This window comes from Typopeltis vanoorti, chromosome 1 (genome assembly GCF_054136105.1).
Source record: "Typopeltis vanoorti isolate ZY-2024b chromosome 1, IOZ_Tvanoo_1.0, whole genome shotgun sequence".
Lineage (NCBI taxonomy): Eukaryota > Metazoa > Arthropoda > Arachnida > Uropygi > Thelyphonidae > Typopeltis > Typopeltis vanoorti.
Genome location: NC_143549.1, coordinates 162,166,240 through 162,191,989, shown reverse-complemented (window position 1 = coordinate 162,191,989; position 25,750 = coordinate 162,166,240). Strand labels below are relative to the sequence as shown.

Here is a 25,750-nt window from a genome sequence, read left to right as displayed (position 1 = left end):
GTTATCTTACATTGGCTATTTAAGTGGCGCCTTTTAGAATTGTCAATTATTGTTCTATTAGCTGTGTACTGAAGATGCCTTTGATGCTTAGGCGAAAATGATACTAATAAATAATATTTTTACATGAGTTAATTCCAGTATTATAATTTATTTAATTTTGATGTAGTTATTTTATTTTTTTCGAATTTTCCCTAGTCAGGCCAGTACAATAACATTGATCAAATCATTGTCTCGTTGCATACTGTTTGAAATGCAATATAGCTTGTCTCTGTATATATATGTGTATACTCCAGATAATGACCTTAATATGAAGGTCGAAACATCGGGAAATTAAAGTAATTATTTCTAATATGGCTGCAGTCTCCATAATTTGTCTGAAATGAAGCCTGATGCCAAGAGGTCTGTCTTATCTTTGGGTGATATGATAACATTATGAGAATGCAAGATAAATGGAAACATGGAGAAGCACAAATTATGCTGAACGGCCTTAGAAAGGGATCTTACGCTTCATTTGGGCTATAGTGAGAAGCAGAAGTTTATCACTTAGCCACCTGAATATTTACACTGTTTTTTTATCACAGACTGCAAAGGTACATTTTTAGAGAACCAAGGATTGGTCAGTAGTCAAGGATTTGCAGTAGACAAAACTCATGAATAAATAGGAACAGATCAATCTGTAGAAAAAGAGATGCAGATAAGGATAAGAATATGGAAAGAGTTGTCAAGTGAAGAGCAGACATCTATAGTGTATTTGGAGGGAGAGCTAGTTTCCTTTGTAGAAAGTATTTTACTTTGGGTATAATAAATGTTAAAGATACCAAGCTATTTTAAACCTGGTTTTACTCCATTTCCCAAGTAAGCAAACAGATAAACAAGTCAAGTTTGCACCTGCAAGTGTTGCAAGTCTAGCTGACCCTGCACGTAGTGCAAGACCAAGGCAACTCATGGTAAAAGTAGAATAAGCTCTGATCACAAATCTTAATATTTACCCTTAATACAAAGCACATTTCCTGGAGGAGATGTATGATGCTTTGTATTAAAGGCAAGGAGGGGCCACCCCAGACCAGTTTCGACCTTTATTGAGGTCTCATCAGTGGGAGCCAGGCTAGAAATACCAAGATTTTAGTAATACAGAGCTTATAAGTATTTTACCAGAACAAGTTACCATAAGTTGTTTTAACCTTATTAAATAAAAATCTCAGGAGGAGATATAAATGTAGAAAGTATTTTACCTTGGGTATAATAAATGTTAAAGATACCAAGCTATTTTAAACCTGGTTTTACTTCATTTCCCAAGTAAGCAAACAGACAAACAAGTCAAGTTTGATAAATATTAAGATTAGTGATCAGAGCTTATTCTACTTTTACCATGAGTTGCCTTGATCTTGCACTACATGTAGGGTCAGCTAGACTTGCAACACTTGCAGGCGCAAACTTGACTTGTTTGTCTGTTTGCTTACTTGGGAAATGGAGTAAAACCAGGTTTAAAATAGCTTGGTATCTTTAACATCTAGTTTCCTTTGTTTGTTTTTTAAAAAAATTCCAGAGTGTTGGAAGAATGATGAGGATTGTTTGCTATTGTGGTAGGTGGGATATCTATTTCTGTTAGATCGTGACTAACAGCAAATGACTCACCTTCCCTACCAGCATGATGTGTGAAGTCATCAAAAGGGAGCCACTTTGTGTTATGGATATTGAAAATCTCTCAAGAAAGCTATTTCACAATCTGGGTAATTAGACTACATGAAATCAACTTTTAGCGATAAGTGTTAAAAAATGTTTAAATTAGGAGAGTGGTAAAGATAGCAAATGAAAATTATAAAGTGAAATAAGGAAATCTTGAACAAGAGTAGATCAGAAAGCAGGAATTCCAGGTCTTTTAATCTTTGGCAAGGAATATCTGATTTGACAAAAATGCATTTTCCTTCCTTTTTGTGAAATGCAAGATTGCAAGATTTAGTGGGGACAGCCAAGGCGGAAAGTAGTCATGGAGGATGCCAATTAGGATTACATTAGGAATAGCAAATCAGGTTTTGATGCCTGTACATGATGGTTGTGGTGCATGTCATTCATGTTTGCATTGATGCCCCAAGTTTGTGAAATGGATTTAAAAGTGTTTTTTTATTGCATGAAATCTGCTATTATCTAGTATCTTGGCGCTTTTTTTTTTTTTTTTTTACAAATTTTTTGTGGTATTTTTAATGTTTTTTTTTTTTTTTTTGTGATTTTTCTGTGGGAGACTATTTTACATCTGCAGTGGTGCAGTAAACTTAAAGAATAAGGGTATGCAGCTGGGATTAGGGACTTGTGTTCATAATTCCCACACAGGGAGTGCCAAGATGTCAGCCAAGTGTGGCCATAACAGTGATCTCTGAATATTGCTTTGCTCGGACTCCCTCTAGGCACAACTTACAGGATATGCAGTAGCAGGATTACTCACCAGCTGATGAGGAAGCCTCCAGCAGATATGCTACCATCCAGATTCAGTTTGTATTATCTAGTAGCCAGCCTGCGAAGACTGCTTTACTGCAGTACCTTCAAATGAAAGAGGTACCAGTTCTCTAATTCATTAACAGTGTTGAACATGCCTAGTAAGGCATGTTCAACACTGCACAGCATGTGAGGTGTAGGATAGAAATCAGAAAATTAACTCCAGATACCAAACATATCAAAAGCCACTTCATGCCACCAATAAGCAAGGTGATGGTATTTCACTGGATGATGCAAGCCATTTCCTTTAACTAGGGAAGATAGTCAGCACTATCAGACATGGCTCTATTGAAATACTCACTCACCTTGGCAAAGCCCTGTCTCTGGAAATTAGCCATACCACGAGAAAGTGAGGCCTGTCTGATTGAGATAAACTATATACAGAACATCACCAGTCCATCAATGGTCCCAAATATGACATAAGGTGACAAGAAGATCAAGTTTAGTCCTTAGCTATTCTAATTTTAAAATACTTCATAACTGCCAACCACAATACTTGAAATGCATGAGGAGAACAGATGATCCCAAGAGCTTCACTATGGCTTGCAAGATAAGATTGATATGTCAGTAAATGCCACTACTTTGTTGGGTATTTATTTGTTCATGAATTGGATTCTTATTTCATTAAATTCACTATAACAAACCTTGCACTCATGGAAATTATATTGTTTCTCTGGGCCCTATGGGTTTACTGTAGTGCGATCTACTGATCAGGAAAAAGATCGTTTTTTTTTTTTTTTTTTTTTTTTTGAATTTTACTAAAATCATACTAATAGTATTGCAACAATAAAATGTACATGAGAAAACAAAACTTACCTTGAAAATCAGTTTATCAATCATAAGTTCATGCTGAAAAACACACGACTTCAAATGCTGATACTGAAGGTAATCCTGACAAAATGTAATGCAATGTGTTCTATATTATGAATATATAAATTAGCAGAAAATATAAACTTTCAAAACATAAGGGACTCTCAAAAGAAAAAAAAACATTATTTTTTTTAACAACTTATTTATGTGGGATAATTACTTATGTAATTTAAAGAGACAGCTAAGTCTAACACTGAGGGCACACAGTGTGTGAGTTACTACATTTGCGATGGAATTGGACGAATCATGTTATACTGTATTTGTTTATATGGTAGGATGGGTCAACAGTACATATGTCATCATTTGGTGACATATGTACTGTTTTAATATCAGTGAAACTAAAATGAGAACAGAAAATAAACTGAATAGTTGAAAAGCAAATAATAATGATTTTGGTTTGGTTTGACTGAATTACAGCCAAGGCAAGTCAGCATGTTATACCTGTTAACAGTTAACATTCTGTTCCATCAGCAGCTTCATCCTGTAAAAACTAAGAAACAAACCTATTTCCATGAGAGAAAACTCCTGCCACAACAGTATAAGACCAGTTAACTCAGCTTGGTGGTGTCTCTATGTAGTGAGGAACCTTATAAATGTTCCTCCCCTTCCAGATAGGATTTTAACCCAGGTCTTACCAAATGAAATATAAATGTCATATCCTCTGTATACACATACTCTAAGGAGAATAATTAAGGGAATTTTCATGTATGAGTAGCACAGAAATTATGACAGAGTTGATCAATATCAAGTGATTGTATAATTATTCATGTATGAAATTATATGAGCATTTGTGGTACCTAAGGTAAAAAAGAAAAATGCACACATGCAAACACAGAGAGAAGTCAAGGAGACACTCAATACAGAAACAATAAAAAACCAAGAAGTGAGAGGATTTTTGCATTCTAGGTTTTAAATAAATTACTATGCATTAAAAAAAAATCCAGATAGATAAATGGCATGGAAATGGACTGTGAGGCATTTAAACAGCTGCTGCATGTTTTAACAGATTTAGAAAAGTAGAGTGTATGAATTATTGATAGCACTTCCAATAGCAGTATCCATCAAAATATTTGCAGAAATGTAAACAGCAGAAACTAAACATCTGAACAACATTTTTAATATGTTTATGCCAAGAGAGAGAGAGAGAGATTAGAAGTTAGAATATAATCTCAAGAAGAGAAATCTCTTTTTTTGAGAATAAATAAACTGCCAGCCTGATGGTTGAGTCGTTAGTGTATCTGTTCTCCAACCAAAAGGCTGCAGGTTCGAATCCCACAATGGACATGGATGTTCATGATTGTCTGTGAAAATACTAATGGTGGTGGGCAGCAGATGACATTGGTGTAGCTGTGGTTCGTTGTAGTTGGTTGATTGAGTGGTGGAGACAAAGAGTTGTAGAATAGGTGCCTTCTCTCAATGAGTCTTTGGACTCCTTGGAGGTGTCACATAATAATAATAATAATAAATAATAATAATAAAAAATCCATTCACCATCGCACACAACATCTAGGAGATAAAAAAAGACTAACAACCAATTTTAGAAGTCAGAAGAGAGAACACATGATGGAGCTTACTTAGCAGATCTTTTCTACCAAACCCAACCAAACGTTTTAGGGATATCAACAGAAACCACTTGAGATTCTTCATACTTTTCCATAACATTTGTCCAAAGGTGGGTGACATACACAAGAAAACTGATTCCCTGTTGATCGACAGTATCAGAAGCCATAATGGCAACTGCTTATCAGATGAGTTTTTTTTATTTATTTACTTTTAATATTATTATCATACCCATACATGAAAGGTCAAAGAGCCTTTAAGAACATCATTGATGTGGGGGGGGGGGGAGGTCAAAGTTTCTTTACATTTTTCTTGAAGAGATGAAAGTTGAAGTTGTTGGTAATACTTCATGACAAAGGCTGTTCAAGGGGACAGGGTTAGACAATAAAACAGGAGGAAGGAAAAGCAGATTGGTGTGTTTGCAATTGCTGAAAAAGGAATGATGCTTCTATTTTAGCAGACCCAACAGAAAGTAAAGGAATGAAAGCTGCCAGTTCAGTGAAGCAGTAATAATCATGAAAGTACCTAGAAAACAAACCCTATATCTCACACAGAAACATTGTGTGAGATATAGGGATTAAAGTGCATTTGTAAGGAAGGGATCATCTATGAGCTGAACAGCAATCTGCTGGAAAGAATAGAGAATTTTTAGGCAGATTTTATGTGGATCACCCAAACTGTGAGCAGTATTCTAAGAATGATGTGGAAAGTTTATTTTTCACTTGGTTAGACTATAATAAATTTAGTTTAATCCTTTATCCTACCAAGTGTGAGCAAACAAAGTTTGCACCTGAAAATATCTTCAGGACTGGGGTAAGGTAGTACAACACCGGGCAACTTGCAGCAAAGGTGGAGCAAGCTAACATCACTCCTATCTCAGTATCTCCCATAATGTAAAACATCTCCTTGTGGATATGTATAATGTTATGCATTAAGGGAGGGGCCACTACCCAAACTAGTTTCGACCTTTATTCAGGTCTCTTCAGTGGGAGCCAGGCCCAGAGGTGGAGATACCAGGTATAAGCAATAGCAGGTCATCTTTACCTACAGGAGTTGCCAAAACTATGAAATTTGGGTGAATAAATTATTACATAACTGTTATTCATACAACTATTTGTATATATTATTGTAAAAACGAAACAAGTATGCATATTTGATACACTGCAGTTGCTTCCTAAACACGAAATACGTTTGCTTTTCTTAGGTTTACGATCAAGCCAACTCTGCACCAGTGAACAGAAGGAAGCTTAAATACACTATGAAAAAATCTAACCATGATGGAAAATATTACTATACTACAAAAATTTTAAAGGCGAGATTTAAAAATCTTTCTCTAAATCCAGAGTAATTTAATAAAAAGGTGGCACGACGTTTGGCAACTCCTATGGGTAAAGATGACATGCCATTGCTTCTACCTGGTATCTCCACCTCTAGGCCTGGCTCCCACTGAAAAGACCCTGGGTATTGGCCCTTCCCTTAATGCATAACATTATACATATCTGCAAGGAGATGTGTTTTGCATTATGGGAGATACTGAGATAGGAGTGATGTTAGCTTGCTCCACCTTTGCTGCGAGTTGCCTGGTGTTGTACTACCTTACCCCCGTCCTGCAGATATTTTCAGGTGCAAACTTTGTTTGCTCACACTTGGATAAAGGATTAAACTAAATTTATTATATTCTATGAACGAACTGATTTGGGATTTGTATATCCAATAGATATGTGGATGAAAAATAGCATCTTGAGTGGAAAATAATGCCTAGTTTTTTAGATGTTGAGGAAGCAATTGATGTCACATGTTTATGCCAGAAAAGGGTGGCATTAAATGTTAATTCAACCAGAGAGAGCGATCTCATCCTGTCTAGTGATTCATGTATTAGTGAGGAAAAGTGAGGTGATATCCCTTTTGAGAAAGAGAGAGAGAGAGAATATACAAGACTGCATATTGGCAACATGTAAGATGACCAGATTGTCCTCATCCCATTGAAAGATGGTATAGAGATTAATGTATAAAGCACAGGATGAAGATGATCTTGAAGCTGGAGATGTCTGAGCACTGGCTTGTCATAGAAGTAAGATGAATTGAGAGTAAAATCATCAGCAAAGTATTAGTGTAAATAGAATTAGTGGTTTGTTGTTTCAAGGATACTTACAACAACGTCTAAAAAAAAAAAGATAACTGGCTGTTTTCTTCTATTTCCATAGTAAACTTTATACGATGATGCAAGGAATTAATACTGTTTAAAAAGGAAGGTAAAGCTTTTTTGCTGTGAGGCCAAATAGTAAATATGTCACCTATATATCTTACCCAAAAAGATGGTTGAGGGAAAATAGATGCGAAGAGGACTTTTTCTAAATGTTCTAAATAAAAGTTGGCTAAAGCCGGAGAAAGAGGACTTCCCATGGCCGTTCCTTCTACTTGGCAATAAAATTTGTTTTGACATACGAAATATGCAGAATGTATTACGAAATCGAATAGTTTTATAATATCTTGAGGAAAGATGTCAGCAAGTAATTTTGAAGTTTCCTTGAGAGGTACATTGGTATAAAGATTCTATATCAAAACTAACCATAAGATCTGTAGGTTGTAATGAGACATTTTTTAATTTTTCTAAGAAATCTGAGCAGTTTTTTAAAAAAGAATTAGAGTTGCAATGTAAGATTTCAATAATTTAGCTAGATATTTGGCTATATGGTAAGTAGGAGAATCAATACAATCTACTATTGGACGAAGAGGATAGTCAATCTTATGGATTTTTGGAAGGCCATAAAATCTAGGAGGTCTTGCAAAATGGGTTTTAAGTCTTTCAATTGTGTCTTTATCCAAACTGATGACTTCATCAAGGAGAGAATTTAATTTCTTTAGTTGTCTGTTGGTTGGATTATAATCAATTTCTTGATATGTGGAGCGATCTCGAAGCAAAAGAGAAAGTTTTCTTCTGTAATTTGCTGAGTCCATAACTACTGTTGCTTTTCCCTTGTCAGCTTTAGTGATAGTGAGGTGATTATTTTTTCTCAAGGACTGTAAAGATTTCATTTCAGAAGGAGATATGTTGGAAGGAGGAAGTTTAGCCTTAAGTAGAGACGAAGCGACTTCTAGACGAAGAGCATTAGCTTTATCACTGGTTAGATGATTAAGATTCCTTTCAATATTTACTAGGAAATCTAGATATGGTATTTTATTTGGAACAATAGAAAAATCATGTCCTTTTGAGAGGATGAGGGTTTCGCTTTTAGTCAAAGGACATCCGGATATATTTACAATCCAATTATCTGGAGTTATGAATGGATTGGATTGTCTATACGAAAGAGCTTCATATTTACGGTTAAGATGTTGACTTAGTTTATTATAAGCACGTTGAGTAGAACATTTAGCCACATTTAGAACTATGTGAGAAAGATGTGGATCCAAATTTGTGGATATACAGCTGCCCAAATCAGAAATCTGATGACTGTGAATAGCAAGATGACATATTTACTATTTGGCCTCACAGCAATCCATACTTTAAAATTACTTGCTGACATCTTTCCTCAAGATATTATAAAACTATTCGATTTCGTAATACATTCTGGATATTTCGTATGTCAAAACAAATTTTATAGCCAAGTAGAAGGAACGGCCATGGGAAGTCCTCTTTCTCCGGCTTTAGCCAACTTTTATTTAGAACATTTAGAAAAAGTCCTCTTCGCATCTATTTTCCCTCAACCATCTTTTTGGGTAAGATATATAGATGACATCTTTACTATTTGGCCTCACAGCAAAAACTCTTTACCTTCTCTTTTAAACAGTATTAATTCCTTTCCTCATCGTATAAAGTTTACTATGGAAATAGAAGAAAACAGCCAGTTATCTTTTTTAGACGTTCTCCTCATCCCGTCACCTTCAAATATTCTTACAACTACAGTATACAGGAAACCAACATTCACAGGTCATTATATTCTTAAAGAATCAGCCCATCATCCATGTTAAAAAACAAGAATTATAAAATGCCTCATCAGAAGAGCCAAAACTAATTGTTCTACTTTTGATTATCTACAGAAAGAACTTTCTACTATCTAACAACACATGAAACTCAATGGCTTTTCTGAAAAAAGTACTCAACGTCTTCTCTATTCTTATAATCCTCCACAAAACAACAAAGTTTCAATATGTCAAGTGCCTATTCCTTATATCTCCGGTATTTCAGAACCTATCGCAAGAATTTTAAAGAAATATGATTTAACAACTACATATTCACCTATCAACAAATTGTCTTCTCAATTTCCTTCTCCTAAAGACAAACTCAACTTTATCTCTTCCTGGAGTTTATCAAATTCCGTGCAATTGTGATCTCTCTTATTTTGGATAAACTGGACGTTCGCTTGAAAAAAAGAATCCAAGAACATCAATCATCCATTCTTCACAACAAACCTGAAAAGTCTGGATTGGCTCAACACGGGATTGAAACTGACCACAGCATCCTTTGGTCCAGGACTCGCCTCTTACATAGATCCCGTTATAGGTTCGAACATTTGTTCAAGGAAAGTGTGGAGGCCCTGCTTCATCGCCCCAACCTGAATCGTAATGACTGTATATCTATATCAAAAATCTGGGAAAGTAAAATCAAGTTACTCATTAATTTTTTTTTTTTTTTAATAGCAAATTCATTCATATTTCTACTTCAAAATATTCCGTTTCATACTTAGTGATATAACATCATCACGCGCCATGTTCTAATTTTAATGATCTATTGTTGGAATTCTAGCTTGTATTTTTTAAACTGTTCTTGTAATACCACTGACGATGGTCTGCCATTTCCAGACCGAAATATTTGGTTAAATAAATATCTTTCTTGTGATTACGTGATTATATCATTCAGAATTAGTGGTTATTGAGACTAAGTCTGTAAAGAAGATAGATGGAGAGAAAGCTAGATATCCAATTACAGTTGGTGGAAGGAAGACCAGCTGATGGTAATTTGTATATCAGGCCTTGGTGTCAGAGGTGATCAAAAGTTCTGAAAATGTCAAAAGTGAGAGCATGTTTCTCCAAACCTTTCAAAGGCATGTGTCTAGTGGTGGGTGATGTTGGTCAAGAGTTCATTCATGGACCTTGAATGGCAGAATCCATACTAAATAATTGAAGGACTTCAAAGGAGTGGAGAAATCGACTATGATGACTTTTCTGTCATTCCGGAGAGGATTAGTCGAGAGTTTGATAATTGTCGGTACTTTGATGGTAGACTCCTATCTTCCTGTTTTGGAATAGGCTGGACAGGCCCGGCTGGTGGCATGTGCAAAGTGTGCAATATACACAGGCAGATGGTAGACTCCTATCTTCCTGTTTTGGAATAGGCTGGACAGGCCCGGCTGGTGGCGTATGCGAAATGTGCAATATACACAGGTGCCGCAGAAGAAAAGGCGCCTATAAGATGTCAAAAAATATGAGATAAGAGTTTAAACGAACAACAACTGGTACATATAATTATGAATGTAATGTACATCATTTCCTGTTCGGCCCCTTCAGATCTTCCTGGAAACGAACAAATAAATTCTGAAATTGTATCCTGGACCTGATTATATCACTATAATTTTTGATTGAAATTTACGAAAATATACCTAAAATAGTTCTTCTTTATTTTTTGATGTATCATAAATCAACTTGTGATTATTTGTTGAGTTCTTATACAAATTTTTTTTAAGCAGAACTAATCCGTAGGTAACATTATACTGTAAAGCAGTTTTTTTTTTTTTTTTTTTTTTTCATTTCCTGTTCGTTTTATTCACACTTTATTCAAAAAAACTTTTTTGGGAAAGGCGCAGAACATTAATCACACACACACAAGAAAAATACTAGGCACCGGCGCTGAGGTTGGATATATGATTACTTCCACAAGTTGGAATGAGCACCATCTAAGTAGAATAGAAGACTGACGTCTGAAGAAATAGAAGACTGAAGAGATGATACAGTATAGGTGTTACTGCTTTCTTTTAAGGTTACACGGTGACAAAACTTTGATAGTACCGATCTTTAACTCTGGTGATGTTGAGTTGGGGTGTATTTTCAGATTTTTTCCAGTAGCTGACTGTTCGCCCTGATTCCCTAGCGAAAACAATGGGGGCCTTGTTTAACTGGGCGACACCCAAGCCGGCATGCAATTTTGTCGTGTTGTACCATCATTTTCTATTTTGGTTAAACCAATAAGAATACAATTTGGTCGGCAAAATCCCAAATTGCCAGCCCATCCTCGTTTGTTCAGTATCCAATTAGATACCCGACAGGGTGCACCACGAGAAGGTGAGGATTGGACATTAGAAGATGTATCTGACCACCAAAGAACAGGTTGAACATGCTGTGTTAGGATGCAACAGCTTGTGAGGGCTGTGAAGGCATTCCTCCTCTGTAATCCTGTGAGAATACAGAAAGTGATGTCACAAGAAATTAATGTTTCACAGAGAACAATATCACATATACTAACTGATCACATGGGGGGCGAGAGCTTATCATTCTACTGGACACTTCCTAACACCAAAACTTATGTGGCAGAGTGATAAAATCAAAGACACAGAGGTGTTTTCACAGAGGATATTGTTTCAATGTCTTGCACTAATGCAGTAGAACATTCAGTGTAGATTTGTACCCAATCACCCATTTACATTAATCAATATTAGACTCCATTGAAATATATGGAGCATTTTCAAAAACTACTCCAGGAATATGAAAAGGGAAGAATAATTGAGAAGTCAAATTCTCAGTGAAACAGCCCATTCATCTTAATTGAAAAACCAAATGGAAGTCTAAGATTTGTCTTAGACGTGAGAGCCATCAATAAGGTTACAAAGCTAACTGATTTCTCTCTGTGTAAGATTGAGGAATTATTTATCTGTTTGGAAGGGGCACAATATTTTTCAAAACTGGAATTAAATTTTGGCTACTTTCAAATCCCTTTGAAGAAAGAAGACAGAAAATACATTGCATTTACTACTAGATGGCAGAAATATCAGCTATGTAGATTACCACAAGGTGCAAGAAATTCTGCCATGTCATTCCAATCTTTAATGAATTCGGTCTTATCAGATGGATTACTCTTATCTAGACAAATGGAAGGAGGAAAGTTGAAAGTGAAAATATTTGTCAACTCAAATGATTCCTTGGATTATGTACACTTTCCATGATTCTGACTTGGCAGGGCACCAAGGATTTTCTAGAACTTGGGAAAGAATAAAGGATCGTTACATCTGGAAAAGTATGAGGAGTGACAATACTTGCATATGTAAAATCATGCCATAAGTGCCAATTAAGATCCCCTTTCAGAGGAAAAGTTCCACTACAACCATTTCCAATTCTAAAGACCTTTACAGGCTGTTGCTATTGATGTAGTAGGTCGACTGCTAACTACTAAAAAAAGGCAATAAGTATATTCTGGTAGCAGTAGATAGGCTAACTAGATTTCTTGAAGTAGTCTCAATGAAAGATCAAACTGCAAAGACTATTGCAAGAAAGCTCTTGAATATGATTATTTGTAGATATGGAACTCCTCAGACCTTACTTTCAGATCAAGGAGCAAATTTTACTTCTGAACTGATTTTACAACCCTGTAAATTATGCAATTTTATGAAAATTTTTACTACTCCCTATTACCCAAAGTGTAATGGTATGTGTGAAAGGCTAAATAAAAATATTAAGCAAATACTTTCCATCTGGCAAACAGTAATATGAATGATTGGGACCAGGGCCGTTGAGAGGGGGTGACATCTGAGACTTTTGTCACAGATGCCGGGCAAATGAAAAGGATGCCGGCATCGAAAAGAGCCCGACTGTCAGGCCCCGACGTGTCACATAATAGTGTTTATAATGCATGGTTTTAATTCTCGTAATAATACAACAATGATAAAGGATAATGGCATATCAACGATGATACTGTGTTTTGTTTCAGACAGACGGCTATGCTCTTTAGGTGATTAAAGATTTCGCTAACCATAAAGTGAGGAAGTGGATGAGGCAGATGAGGCAATAAAAATGTAAAAATTCTCTTTTTATTTAATGTTTGTATTTTGTATGGTGTGTAATGTATCGAATTTTGAATTTATTGTACACTTTTTTAAAATAATTGTTTATTAAACAAAAGTGATGCACTTTTTTAAGTGGGGCCCAGACTACAGACTTGTCAAGGGCCCAAAAATTTCTCACGGCATCCCTGATTGGGACACCTATCTTTCTCAGGCATTATTTGCATGCAGATCTGATTTTCATTTTGCTATCAAAGAAAAACCATCTTTTGCTTTATATATAGCATACACTTGATCATGTTTACCAGACTAAACACCTTGTTATTAGAGACATTTTCTTTGTAGGGATTTTTTCTGAAAACAAAACTAGCTCTTCAATTAGAAGCATTTTCACTTTCCTCTGGTTTATTTAACTCTAAGTTAACTAACCTATGATATTCTGCTACTATTTCATCTATATCAGATTCTTTTTGATCATCATCACTCTTATGTTGTACATTATCTGAATTATGCACTTTAGGGTGTCTGGAATTTCATGCATTAGGTTTTGTTTACCAGAATTTCTTAATTTTCTCCTTCGCTGTGTATTTCAATTATGAGGTTTGAAACTATTTTTTTTTTCTACTATCTGATTGTGAACCAGGTGCACAATTAGTATCAGGAAAACAACCCTCATTTTTCAATATTTTACTCATATTATCTGCTAACATAATTAAATTTTTTTTCCCTAAAAAGTATCTTTTTAACCTATCATCAGAGTTACGTTACAATTATACTAGAATTTCTTACATCTTTCACAGGAGAAAGTTGGTCTAAAATTCTATATGGACCTGATGCTTTCTTTCCCAATTTTACTACCCTTTTTATACTAGATTTATCATCCAACAATACTAAATCTCCTAGTGCAAATGACTTATGCTTTCTGAAATTATTAATATACTGTCTTGTTTTCTTTGAACTTAATTTACTTATTTCACCTACTAACCTATGAGTAGTAGAAAATTTATCTACTACTATTTCCAATTCATTTATGTCGTTGTATCCTGTATTAGGAATGACTGAAACTAGTTCATTACTGAAGTTTGGAGGTGCATGAACACTTCCAAAGAGAGAGACATTGATAAAAGTCAATTGTGATATGCCTGGTTCTTATCTTGTACAACTTTGGCACACTGCTTTGAGACCCAATAATTAAGGAATGAAAATTTAAGGTGGAACGGGGAATAAATGATTCCAAATCAGTAATAATTGCTTTAGGGATATGTTTGGATCTCTTCTGATCCAAACAATAATCCAAAAGAAATGAGCACAGAAATCAGTAATGAATCATCCCAATTTGCAGTCATATAATTATTTAGTGGGGTGCTTAAGGGTCAAAGCTGAATAACTGAGAGGAGACCTCCACATAGCCTTTAAAGGAATGCAGAGAACCGACCAGGGCTTCTGACCTAATGTCCAATCCTCACCTTCTCGTGGTGCACCCTGTTGGGTATCTACTTTGATACTGAACGAACGAGGATGGGCTGGCAATTTGGGATTTAGCCGACCAAATTGTATTCTTATTGGTTAAACCAAAATAAAAAATGATGGTACAACATGACAAAATTTCATGCCGGCTGGGGCGTCGCCCGGTTAAACAAGGCCCCCCGTTGTTTTCGCCAGGGAACCAGGGCGAACAGCGAAAAGTCAGCTACTGGAACAAATCTGAAAATAAACCCCAACTCAACATCACCAGAGTTAAAGATCGGTACTATCAACGTAAGAAGCCTGAATGGCAAAGAAATGGAGCTAGCTGAGGAATTAGATAAGTACCAGATCGACATAATAGGGGTGACTGAAACAAAAAAGACAAAAACTGGTGAGATCTTTCTGAACAATAAATACAAAATGTTATATTCAGGCAATAACAATCAAGGAAAAGAAGGAGTAGCCATAGTATTCAACACAAAATACGAGGCTAATCTTCTTGAATGGCAGTCAGTCTCAAGTAGAGTAATGTGGGCAAATATGAGAATGGGGAACTGGACAATGAGACTTATTTGTGCCTATGGTCCCACAGAAGGTTCTACTAAGGTAGTAGTGGAGGAATTTTTTGAGGCTTTAGAAAAAGCAACTGACACAATGAAAAAGGAAAAGTTGGTCCTTGTTGGGGATCTAAATAGTAGAGTAGGAAATGATTGTGAGACATACAAAAATATTTTGGGAAAATTTGGAGAAAAGAGCAAAGCTAATAATAATGGCAAATATCTGTTGGATTTCTGCTCAGGACATGGACTGGTTATTACTAACACCATGTTCCAACATAAAAATGTGCACAAATTCACATGGAGAGAAGAGGCTAGGAATAAGAAAAGTCTCATTGACTATGTTATTGTTGATAGTGATGTTTTCTCCCTGGTGCAGGACACCAGAGTGTACAGAGGATTTGAAATTGGAAGTGATCACTATTTAGTCTTGAGCAGGATAAAATTGAATTTCATATTGAAAAGAATAACATGTAAGAAAGTTTTAAAGCAAATAAAAGTTGAGCAGCTCTCAGATGTAAACTGTAGACTAAAATACAGAAATATTATTGAAAAGAAAATGAAAGAGTTTGAGAACAGGAATCAAACCTTGGAGATTCAGTGGCAAACTCTGAAGGAAACATTGATTGATTCTGCCAGAGAGGCATGTGGTGAGGTTGTGTGCAAAGATAAAAAAATCAGAACTCCCTGGTGGACACAGGAAGTTAAAGAGGCAGTGAAGGAAAAGAAGAAAGCATATCAAAAGTTCCTGGCAAATAAGTCAGCTTTTACTCTTACAGAATACAGAGACAAATGTAAGAAAGCTAAACAGTGTGTAAAACTAGCTAAACAAAAGTCATGGGAGGACTTTGGCAAGAATATAGAAAATAAATATCAAGAAGGTGGCAAAATATTCTGGAGGTTGTTGAAGAAGCTTAGGAATGGAGGAAAGAGTGCTGTAAAAGGAATTAGAGATGATAAAGGTGAAATGAAAACAGGAGAAAAAGATATCCTTGAAGTATGGAGTAATTACTTTGAAAAACTGCTAAATGAAACAAGCAGTGATGACAGCACAGTGATAAAAAACACTGACCAGGAATGCAGTCAGGAATACATATCCACACTTGAAGTAGAAAAAGCCATCAAAGGCTTGAAATGTGGAAAGGCAGCAGGAGTAGATGATATTCGACCAGAAATGCTGAAGTATGGTGGTATAAGAGTCTTACAGTGGCTGCACTGCATAGTTCAGAAAGCCTGGACAGAGGGACGAATTCTCGATGATTGGAGTAGAGCTCTCATAGTACCCATATATAAAAAGGGAAATAAAACTGAATGTGAGAATTACAGAGGTATTTCCCTACTGAGTGTTCCTGGCAAGATCTATGCAAGTATACTTGAGAAACGGTTGAGAAGAATTGTGGAAGAAAAGCTTGGTGAAGAACAAGCTGGATTCAGGCCAAATAGAGGCTGTCAGGATCAGATCTTCACTTTACGACAAATAGTTGAGAAAGCATGGGAATATAACAAAGATCTGTATTTAAGTTTTGTCGATTTAGAAAAGGCATATGACAAGGTGCCAAGAGAGAAGCTATTCAATATGCTGCAGTTATATGGTGTCAATGGGGCATTATATCAAGCAATACTTAGTCTTTATTTGAGTTGTGAGTCAGCAGTTAGAATTGAAGGAAGTACAGGAAGATGGTTTAATGTTAAATCTGGTGTGAGACAAGGATGTACATTATCCCCTCTGTTATTCATTATCTATATGGATCACATTATGAAGGAATGTGGTATTAAACCTGATATCAAAATTGGAGATGTTAATGTCAGCTCTTTGCTTTATGCGGATGATGTTATACTTCTAAATAAATCTGCTACAAGTCTGCAAGATTCTCTGACTAAATTGAATAGCTGTTGTAATAGATATGGTATGAGGGTCAGCAATAAAAAGACAAAGACAATGAAAATAGGCAGAATCATTGAAAATGTCAACTGTGTTGTGAATGGAGAACCTGTGGAACAAGTAAAACATTTCAGCTACTTAGGCACAATTTTTACTGAAGATGGTAAACTAAATATAGAAATAGACAACAGAATCAGCAAAGCTGGTATCGTGGGAAGTCAGTTGAATAAATTCATATGGAATAAGAAAGAAATTAGTCGGAACACTAAATTAGCTGTATACAAGACTGTGTTCAAACCAATTTTAACTTATGGATCTGAGAGCTGGGTCAGAAGTAAAACACTTGACCAAAGACTAGAGACCGCAGATATGAGAGTCCTGAGAAAGATTAGAGGCGTGAACAGATGGCATCAATGGCAATATCATATTAAAAATGAGGATATTAGGAAAGAACTTGACATTGTCAGCATCCAGGAATGCGTTAGCAGAGCTAATCTCAGATGGTATGGTCACTTAAATAGAATGGGAGAGGAAAGATTAGCAAAACAAGTGTTCTCTGCCAGGTTGGCAGGAAAACGACCCAGAGGAAGACCAAGATATAGGTGGATTGATACGGTACAAAGTGCCTTAGACGATAGAAATATAAGATCTGATAATGTTGGAGTCTTGACAAGTAACAGACTGATTTGGAGGAAAATTGTAGATAGGAAGATAGTAATGATGTAATTTTTTCATGTAGTACTGTCATATCCTGTACACCCCTTGAGGGTACATGGCAGGAATTTGATGATGATGATGATGATAATTATTTAGTGTTGGCCAATGCAGTACTAGTAAACAGAATAAAAAAAATAAAAATAAATAAATTAAAAAAAAAAAGCAGATGATCATAAGTATAAAAACTATAATTGCAAATCTAAATTTGTGACTCAGGTCAATGGTGATTGTAAAGCATGGCGGAAGTGGATCTAAACACCTTGATAACACACAGGCAGCATTCAATGGTGATGTCACATCTGCTAACAAACTGTTTGTTTATGAGCATCGCATCACGCTAAGGGGAAAGATGTTTTTTCCACATGAATAGCAAGTCTGCACATATTCTATAGTTCATGAAAATCCTGTTCAGAGATACCCATGTCTTATGGGTGAAGCTCAAGAACAGAAGTTTTGATATTAATACTTCAAAACCACATTTGTAGTTGAGGATCATCAGTGTTTGTATCCCATCAACTTGTCCATTCTTCTCTGGAGATGTAAAATTATTTGTGACTAAATTTTCTGCTTTGAATATTGGTGGTTGCCTAGATTTTAACAGAATGATTCTCAAGTCTGGAATGTCCTCATATATAGAAATTATTATTTATCTACTTATACTCTCATAGAAGAGCATAAAATCTTCAGAGGTGTGATAAGAAAGATGCTGAGCAAGACAGGAAGCCATTAAGTATTTGCTGATCTGATTGCACCAGATATCTTGAGGAACTTTGTATGTGGACTGTTGAGCCAAACAGGTCAACAGTATTTGACTACAGAGAATACCAAGCCTAAAGCTGATGAACATAAGGTGGTAGCAGAGGATGCACAAAGTTTTTGAATGATGCAATTTTGTGTTTTGATTTTACCTGATGTATTCTCCAGGTGTTTCTTGCAGGATAGCATGTGGTCTAGTGTTAGATCTAAATACTTGGGAAACCTGTTATATCACAGTGTAGTACAATTTAAGGTAACCTGAAGGTCTGTGCTACCTGGCCTGTTAAGTTTTATCTATATCTGGCCAGAGACTCCATTTTTAAAATAATTCCCTAGAATGCATAGGTCAGACATTAGAGTTTCTTTTATATTTGTAAATAAATCATGTCTGGCAGCAAGAGTGATGTTATCTGCATAACAGAATTTTCTGGCTTACTTATTAGGGAGGTCTGGAATATATAGATTAAAAAAGGAGGACTAATGCTAATCTGTTGTTTTTCTTCTAGGCAGTTCAAACCACAATGAGAGTTACTAGTCAGGAAAAGAATTAGACTGTTTGGAGAGTGGTTAGGATTATTTTTTGGCATTCTGGAAGACACGAAAAATGTGTATATGATTACTCCACATCTCTACCTACTTGATCAGTGCAGTTGGAAAAATGAAACTAGTCCAAACTGTGAACATTAAAAGCTACAAGGAAGATGATCTAACTATTAGGAGAGTCGGTCTGGAGAAAATCAACATTTAAAGAGAGGAAATCAAAAAATTAAAATAGTTGGAGACATGAAGGTAGTGTCTGAGACAGCAAATCAATTCAATGGACAGGGAAAGATTTTTAGCCACAGAAAATCCAAATAGAAGAGTTTTTAAACTGGAAACTCTCTGACATGGTATATCAATGCAAACATGTATACAAATACCTCTTGTGCAATGAGGAGTTAAAGAGACTGTAATTAAGGATTTTTTTATGCGACTCCTACTTACTAAGGTTGTAGACCTATAGTACATAAGAACATGGTTAAGCTTAAGGATTTTTTTTTAAAATCAGTCTTTACTAATTTCATATATTTTTTGTATTTTTATTTTTTACATAGTCCAAAAACCTTGTTCCAAATATAGAACTTTTTCGAGCCACTTGAACCTCCAATAAGTGAGGCAGTGGTCTCACACCAGGTTATGAAATTCATCACCCACCAATGCAGTGCTAAGAAGCTGAAATCTCCTTGAGGAAAAGATTATATGGTTTTGCAGACCTTTGTAAATCTGAAAGGATAGAGAGCGTGTGTGTGTGTGTGCACATGTGCATGAGAAATGTTGTATTATGTAAGTGAGCATCAGAAGTGCATGTGCCAAAATGGAAATAGCAGTATGATGAATGGCTGTGGAAGGAAATAAATGTACAAAAAGGTGAGTATTGTAGAAAATAAAGAATACAAAACTACATGAAGCTGAATAAACTACAAATGACAAAAAAGTGAGTAGGAAGGGGAAAAAAAGGAAGAATAACGAGGAAAATAACAATGAATGAAACCTGAGGGTTTAATGAATGAAACAGCATACTCATGGAGTCTTTCACAGAATAAAGCATGAGCTAGAGCATTTAGTGAAGCATCTGGCAAACAATATATAGAGAACAGGATAGATAAGAGGAAAATGGAAGGAAAGTATTAATGAGCAAAAAATGCATACTAAGAAGACAATATTATGGCTTTTTGATGATCATGGGCATAGTTTAATGGTGTGTGACTCATTATTATTTTCCTTGTGAGAGGATTAAGGCTTCAGATTTTTAAAAAGGAGAAGGCAAAGAATTAATAATTTTTACAGGAATGAAAGATTTACAGCATAAAAAGTAAGGAATGTGAGGGAATATAAAAGAATTACTAGAAAATTTGAAAAAACAGGGTGACAATAAACTGCAAGTCCCTTGGTAAGTTTGATTAACTCAAAGTTATTGCCAAGTGTGATATTACACTTAGCAATGAAACTTATAAATTAAAGATACCAAAAAATTATATACTTGGTTTAATCCTTTATCCAAGTATAAGCAAACAAAGTTTGTGCCTGAAGTTTCTTCAGGACAGGGTAACTCGTATATAGAATCTAATGACTTCACATTACTTGCCTTAGTATCCAATAATGCAAAACACATATTCTTGTGGCCAGTATAATGCTATGCATTATTTGAAGGGTCACTATCCAGACCAGTTTCGACCTTTATTGAGGTCTCATCGGTGGGAGCCAGACCAAGAGGGTCTGGCTCCCACTGATGAGGATTAAACCAATGAAAAGAATTAAACCATGTATATAATGTCTTGGTATCTTTAATTTATAGTATAACCAAGAGGGAAAACTTCCAACAATGAAACTTATGCCCTGACTATTAATGTCTAGTAACAGATGGTTGGCCTTTCTTCTGAAAGGTATGGACAGAAATAAGAAATCCAGATAAAATTTTCAGACTAAAGTGAAGCATGTAAGAAATGCAAAACAGCTCTCAACAAATCCAATTCTGAACTAACTAAACACAAAAAACCTGCCTCGTATACAAATGGCTGTTGTGAATTCTGGTTCAATCCTACAGCTTAGATATCAACAATTCATTTGGATCTCATGATATTCTCCAAACTGTGTGCAGAATTTGTGATCCTAGAATCAATATTCATCTTATATCAGCATCACAATCTTTCATACTTGTCTAGCTTGCACTGCCCTCATTCAGTTGTCTATAAAATAATGAAGAAGAAGCAGTCCACATCTTTGCCATTTGGAAACTCAGCAGTTACTGAGATTGATGACTATTAGTACAGATTCAACCACTCTAGATCCACAGCAGATCTCTTGACAAGATCACCCACCTCAAAGCCACTGAAAGGTATGGCCTCTGCTATGGCATTTAATCAATAAAATATTATTTATTATTATATACATGACATATAAGGACAATTCATTATATCTATCAAGAATTAAAATATTAAATCACTATCTCCCAATTTAACTGTGCAAACAATCAGAGATAAATGTGTAATGAGACAAACTAAAAATTCGAACAGACTCATAATAATAATTATGTAGGCCAAGTTATCACATTATATTAATCCATTAGACTTAAACAAATAGAAATAAACTTTTCTATATGAGATAACCACAGCAGATAATTACACCAACTGTCTATTCTGCATTCAAAGTTCATGGTATTAGTAACCACCTTCACCATGAGAGAAGAATTTAACTGAGAAAACTAAATAATCATAACTTTTAATAAACTGAGAGAAAATTCAAACAAAACACTGCTCCATTCCAAAATGAAGAATACAAGTTCTCACATAATATAACGGAAGTAAATGTTAGTTTCTTCTGTTTCTAATCACTGTAAGAATTATCAACAGTTCCTTTACTTCAAATGAACAAATTCCTGTAAGAAGTAGCTGAAAAATATTGGCATATACACCATTTGCTGTTAACAGACTGTATGTCTGTGCACTTCTAAATTAAATTCTTCATTTCATTCTTTATATTTAAAGAAAATTTTGGATCCAAATTAATCCATCCTTGAATTTACTTCTCTCAATGCTACACTCTCTCTCTCTCTCTTAGAAGATACAGCAACAATCATTACTGGTTTCAGTGATTTACTGAATGTGTGCTATACTCGCCCTTCCACTTTGTTCTGAAAATAGGGTTATCACAGTATGACATTTTATTCCATTTTATTCAACAAGTTTATAGTTGGAAACCAAAGAACAAGAGAAGAAAGGAAGGCCTAGAAAAAGACTAAAAGATACCATTAAAGAAGATGAAGTCTTGGTCGCAACAGATATTACATCTAATGTGTGAAGAAGAAGACAGCATGCCATGATAACAGAATTTACTAATAAGATATGTTGAATTGAATTTAAATGGTATTGAATCAAACACAGATTGATAAGAAAATAACTATTTATTAACTTAAAAGCTAATATTTTGCTAGTATTATATCCAGCATCTTCAGAGCACACAAACAAAGTTTGGTACAAATGTAATACCAACAAAATATTAGCTTTTAAGTTAATAAATAGTTATTTTCTTATCAATCCGTGTTCGATTCAATACCGTTTAAATTCAATTCAACATGTGTGACGAACACATAAGCCTATCCACACGTACTAATAAGATAGTATATTTTTGTAATTATATGATTAATTAACTAAATTAATGATAATTCATGATTATTTATAGGTAAAAATGGACTAGATTATTTCATATAATTTCTTAAAAATGTTCTCAAAGTTTTTTTCTTTTGTGGAGAATGAATGGCATACACTATGATCAGCACTCATTTCAGACAAATTATGGAGACTACTGTTAGAAATAATTACTTTAATTTCCTGACATTTCACCCTTCATATTAAGGTCATCATCTGGAGAATACACACACACACATATATATACACACAAAAACAAACTATATTACATTTCAAGCGGTATACTAGAGAGAGAGAGACAATGATTTGATCAACCATCATTCTACTGGATGACCTCTAGTGGAAAAAAAAAAAAAAACTACATCAAAGCTATATTCTATTTATAACATCATCAGAGAACAAATTCATGTAGATAGTTATGTAGATATTAGAGCAAAAGTGGTGTCCTAATTTATTATTATTACCATACAGGAACCTTCATGGAGTGGAGTTCTAAGACTCATTGTAGGAGACCCAGTCTATCCACACAATCTATCATACCTCTCCGTGAACCCATTAACAGACAAAGCACTCGCAACTGATTCTGTCAACCCATTCCACTCATTCACAACTTTTCCAAGCAATAAATCTAGTCCTCACACCCCTACTAACCACATCTTTATTCAACTTCCAGGGATGACCCCTTGATCTGGTCCCTCTAGCCAAGTGCTGAAACATTTCTCCTACATCTATCCTATAAAACCCATTAAGCAACCTAAATGTTTCTATCATATCCCCTCTTTTTCTCCTATCAACCAACTTCTGCAATCCACACACACCATCACATCAACCCATCCTCATACGTACCATTCTACAGGCCATTCACCATCTCGGTCACTCGCCTCTGAATTCTCACCACGGCTTCCTCATCCCCCAAGAAACCCAGGGGACCAGACTTGAGTACAGTAATCCAAATATGGGAGTGTTAAGGCCATATAAAGAGAAATAACAACTTCCTCTTCAATTTAACATGAGAGTTGTTATATTAGAGTTAATATCCTGGATTACTTACTTTTATAGTTATAATTAATTCTTAGACGAAAAGGTTATGTGGGTAGAATATGTGCCTTCGATATTCTTGGGATTTTTATGATTAGGGTGGTTGATAAGAATTCACAGGCCTCCTTTAATTTATGTTCATACCATGTTATGGTGTGATGTAAGCAACAGGTGCCTTTCCAGTCAATTCTATATAGAGTATCCATGAAATGATCAGAAAGGCACGATTTATTAGTTATTAAATTTAATGTGTCATTTATGTTCCTTTTTTTTTTGGATAGGAATTGTGTATCCTGTTTCATCTATACAGGAAAAATTAAAGGTTCAATGAATATGATATACTTCAGGGGGCCAGCGGAGGAAGTGCTTGGATGAGCTGAATAAGTTCTTTATTTTTGCAGGAGGTTTAAAGTGGCATTAAGGTTGTATTTCTGTAGAATTCTGTTTATTTTATCTGACATTCCTTTAATGTATGGAATGGTTACAGTTTTATTGTAATCTAGTTTAAATGAGTTTTAAAGTGGGGTCTTCTGAAGAACTTTGTTGATAGTATTTTGGATAGCCATATTTCCAGAAGATATTGTGATAACTTTTAATTCATCTTTAAGTGCTTGTTCACTGGAGGAAATCTTCAAAACCCTGTTTTCAGTGTGTTAATGACACCTAATTTTAGTGTTGGATGATGGTAAGAGTTTATGTGTATATATTGGCCAGTATGGGTAGACTTCTAGTAAACAGTGAAAGAAAGACTGCTGGAAGGAAGGAAGATGTGTGACAAATGTATCTAGAAAAGGAAGCATGTTCTGACTTTCAATCTCAATTGTATGCATTTGTGTGTTGAGGCTAAAGTGCTGTGAAGAATTCACAGCACCTTAGCCTCAACTTTGGAGGTTTAATGGAATATTATCAGCACTGAGAAAGGATTAAAACTAATTTTAATGAATCCAACATTTCATCTCAGTCATAGAGATATCTTCAGGGATTATAAAAAAAAAACTTTTTGTAACAACACACACAAATACAATACAACAGTGAGTGAAACTAAAGTCCTATCCAGGTGGTGCACCCTTCAGAAATGCCATCACCATACCTTACATCCGTGGCACATCATAAAAAATAGCCAGATCGTTAAAAAAAGTACAACCTCCATACAGCTTTTAAGCTCTACCGTAAACTTGCTACCCTTATCCGTTCTACCAAAGATCAGCTCTCTCTTCTCAGTGCCTGTAGTATATAGAGTACTTTGTTCCTATAAACTGGCTTACTTTGGACAGACAGGCAGATCAGCAACCATCTGGTTAGAACACAAGTCATATATCTGCAATCACGATTATGGTCAATCTGGCCTTGCAGACCATGTTTTGGATATAACCCACAGGATCTCCTGAAAAAAATCCACCATGCTCCACCATAGTAAATTCAAAAAAGACTGTTCTTTGAATCTGCATCTGCACTCAGGAATCAACCTAATTTAAACAAATACGGTTGCATAAAATTTCCTAAAATTTGGGAAACATTAATTATCAGAGATCCCTCTTTACATCCTAGGCCACCTGCAAACATCCACAGAGAGCACACCACCTAGATAGGACTTTAGTTTCACTCACTGTTGGATTGTATTTGTGTGTGTTGTTACAAAAAGTTTTATTGTAATCCCTGAAGATGTCTCTGTAACTGAGATGAAATACTGGAAGCATTAAAATTAGTTTTAATCCTTTCTCAGTGTTGATAATATTTCATTAAACCTCCAACATGTATGCATTTGTGTTGTTTGTTTTGGTGGCTGAGGAAAATGTCTAATGTCTGGCGGCCATGAGACCAGATAGCGAAAACATAGTCAATATAACTAACCCATACTTTGGGTTTTAAAGTAAAAGAATCTACAGCATGTTACTCAAAAGCTTCCATATAAAAGTTAGCAAATGGAGGGGCTGGGAGAGATAATGGTGAACCCATGGCTGTGCCTTCATTTCGTAGGTACTAAGTGTTTTGCCACAAAAAATAGGCAGAATGTAGTACATGTAAAGAGCACTGTGATATAAGGCAGGAATTTGTCCTGTAAAAGTATTGTGTCATTGATTGGGACATTTGTGAAGAGGGCAGAGATGTCAAAATTGACTAATAAATCACTTTTTTCCAGTGTAATGTCATTAATTTTGTTTACAAAGTGTTGTGTGTTTTTAATATAAGAGGAGGAATGACCTACTTACTCCTTGAGTGTTAATGTTATTTTCTTGGCTA

General features: G+C 35.3%; 1 protein-coding gene across 6 annotated transcripts in view; it reads right to left on the bottom strand.

The window, feature by feature from the left end:
• Positions 1-25,750, bottom strand: part of LOC150110589 (TBC1 domain family member 19) — a 476,985-nt gene that overhangs the window by 204,019 nt on the left and 247,216 nt on the right. For all 6 annotated transcript variants that reach the window (XM_090395037.1, XM_090395020.1, XM_090395012.1 and 3 more), the window contains exon 11: positions 3,307-3,381. In XM_090395037.1, the coding sequence (XP_090251163.1) occupies positions 3,307-3,381 (75 nt within the window). The remainder of the gene's footprint in view (positions 1-3,306; positions 3,382-25,750) is intronic.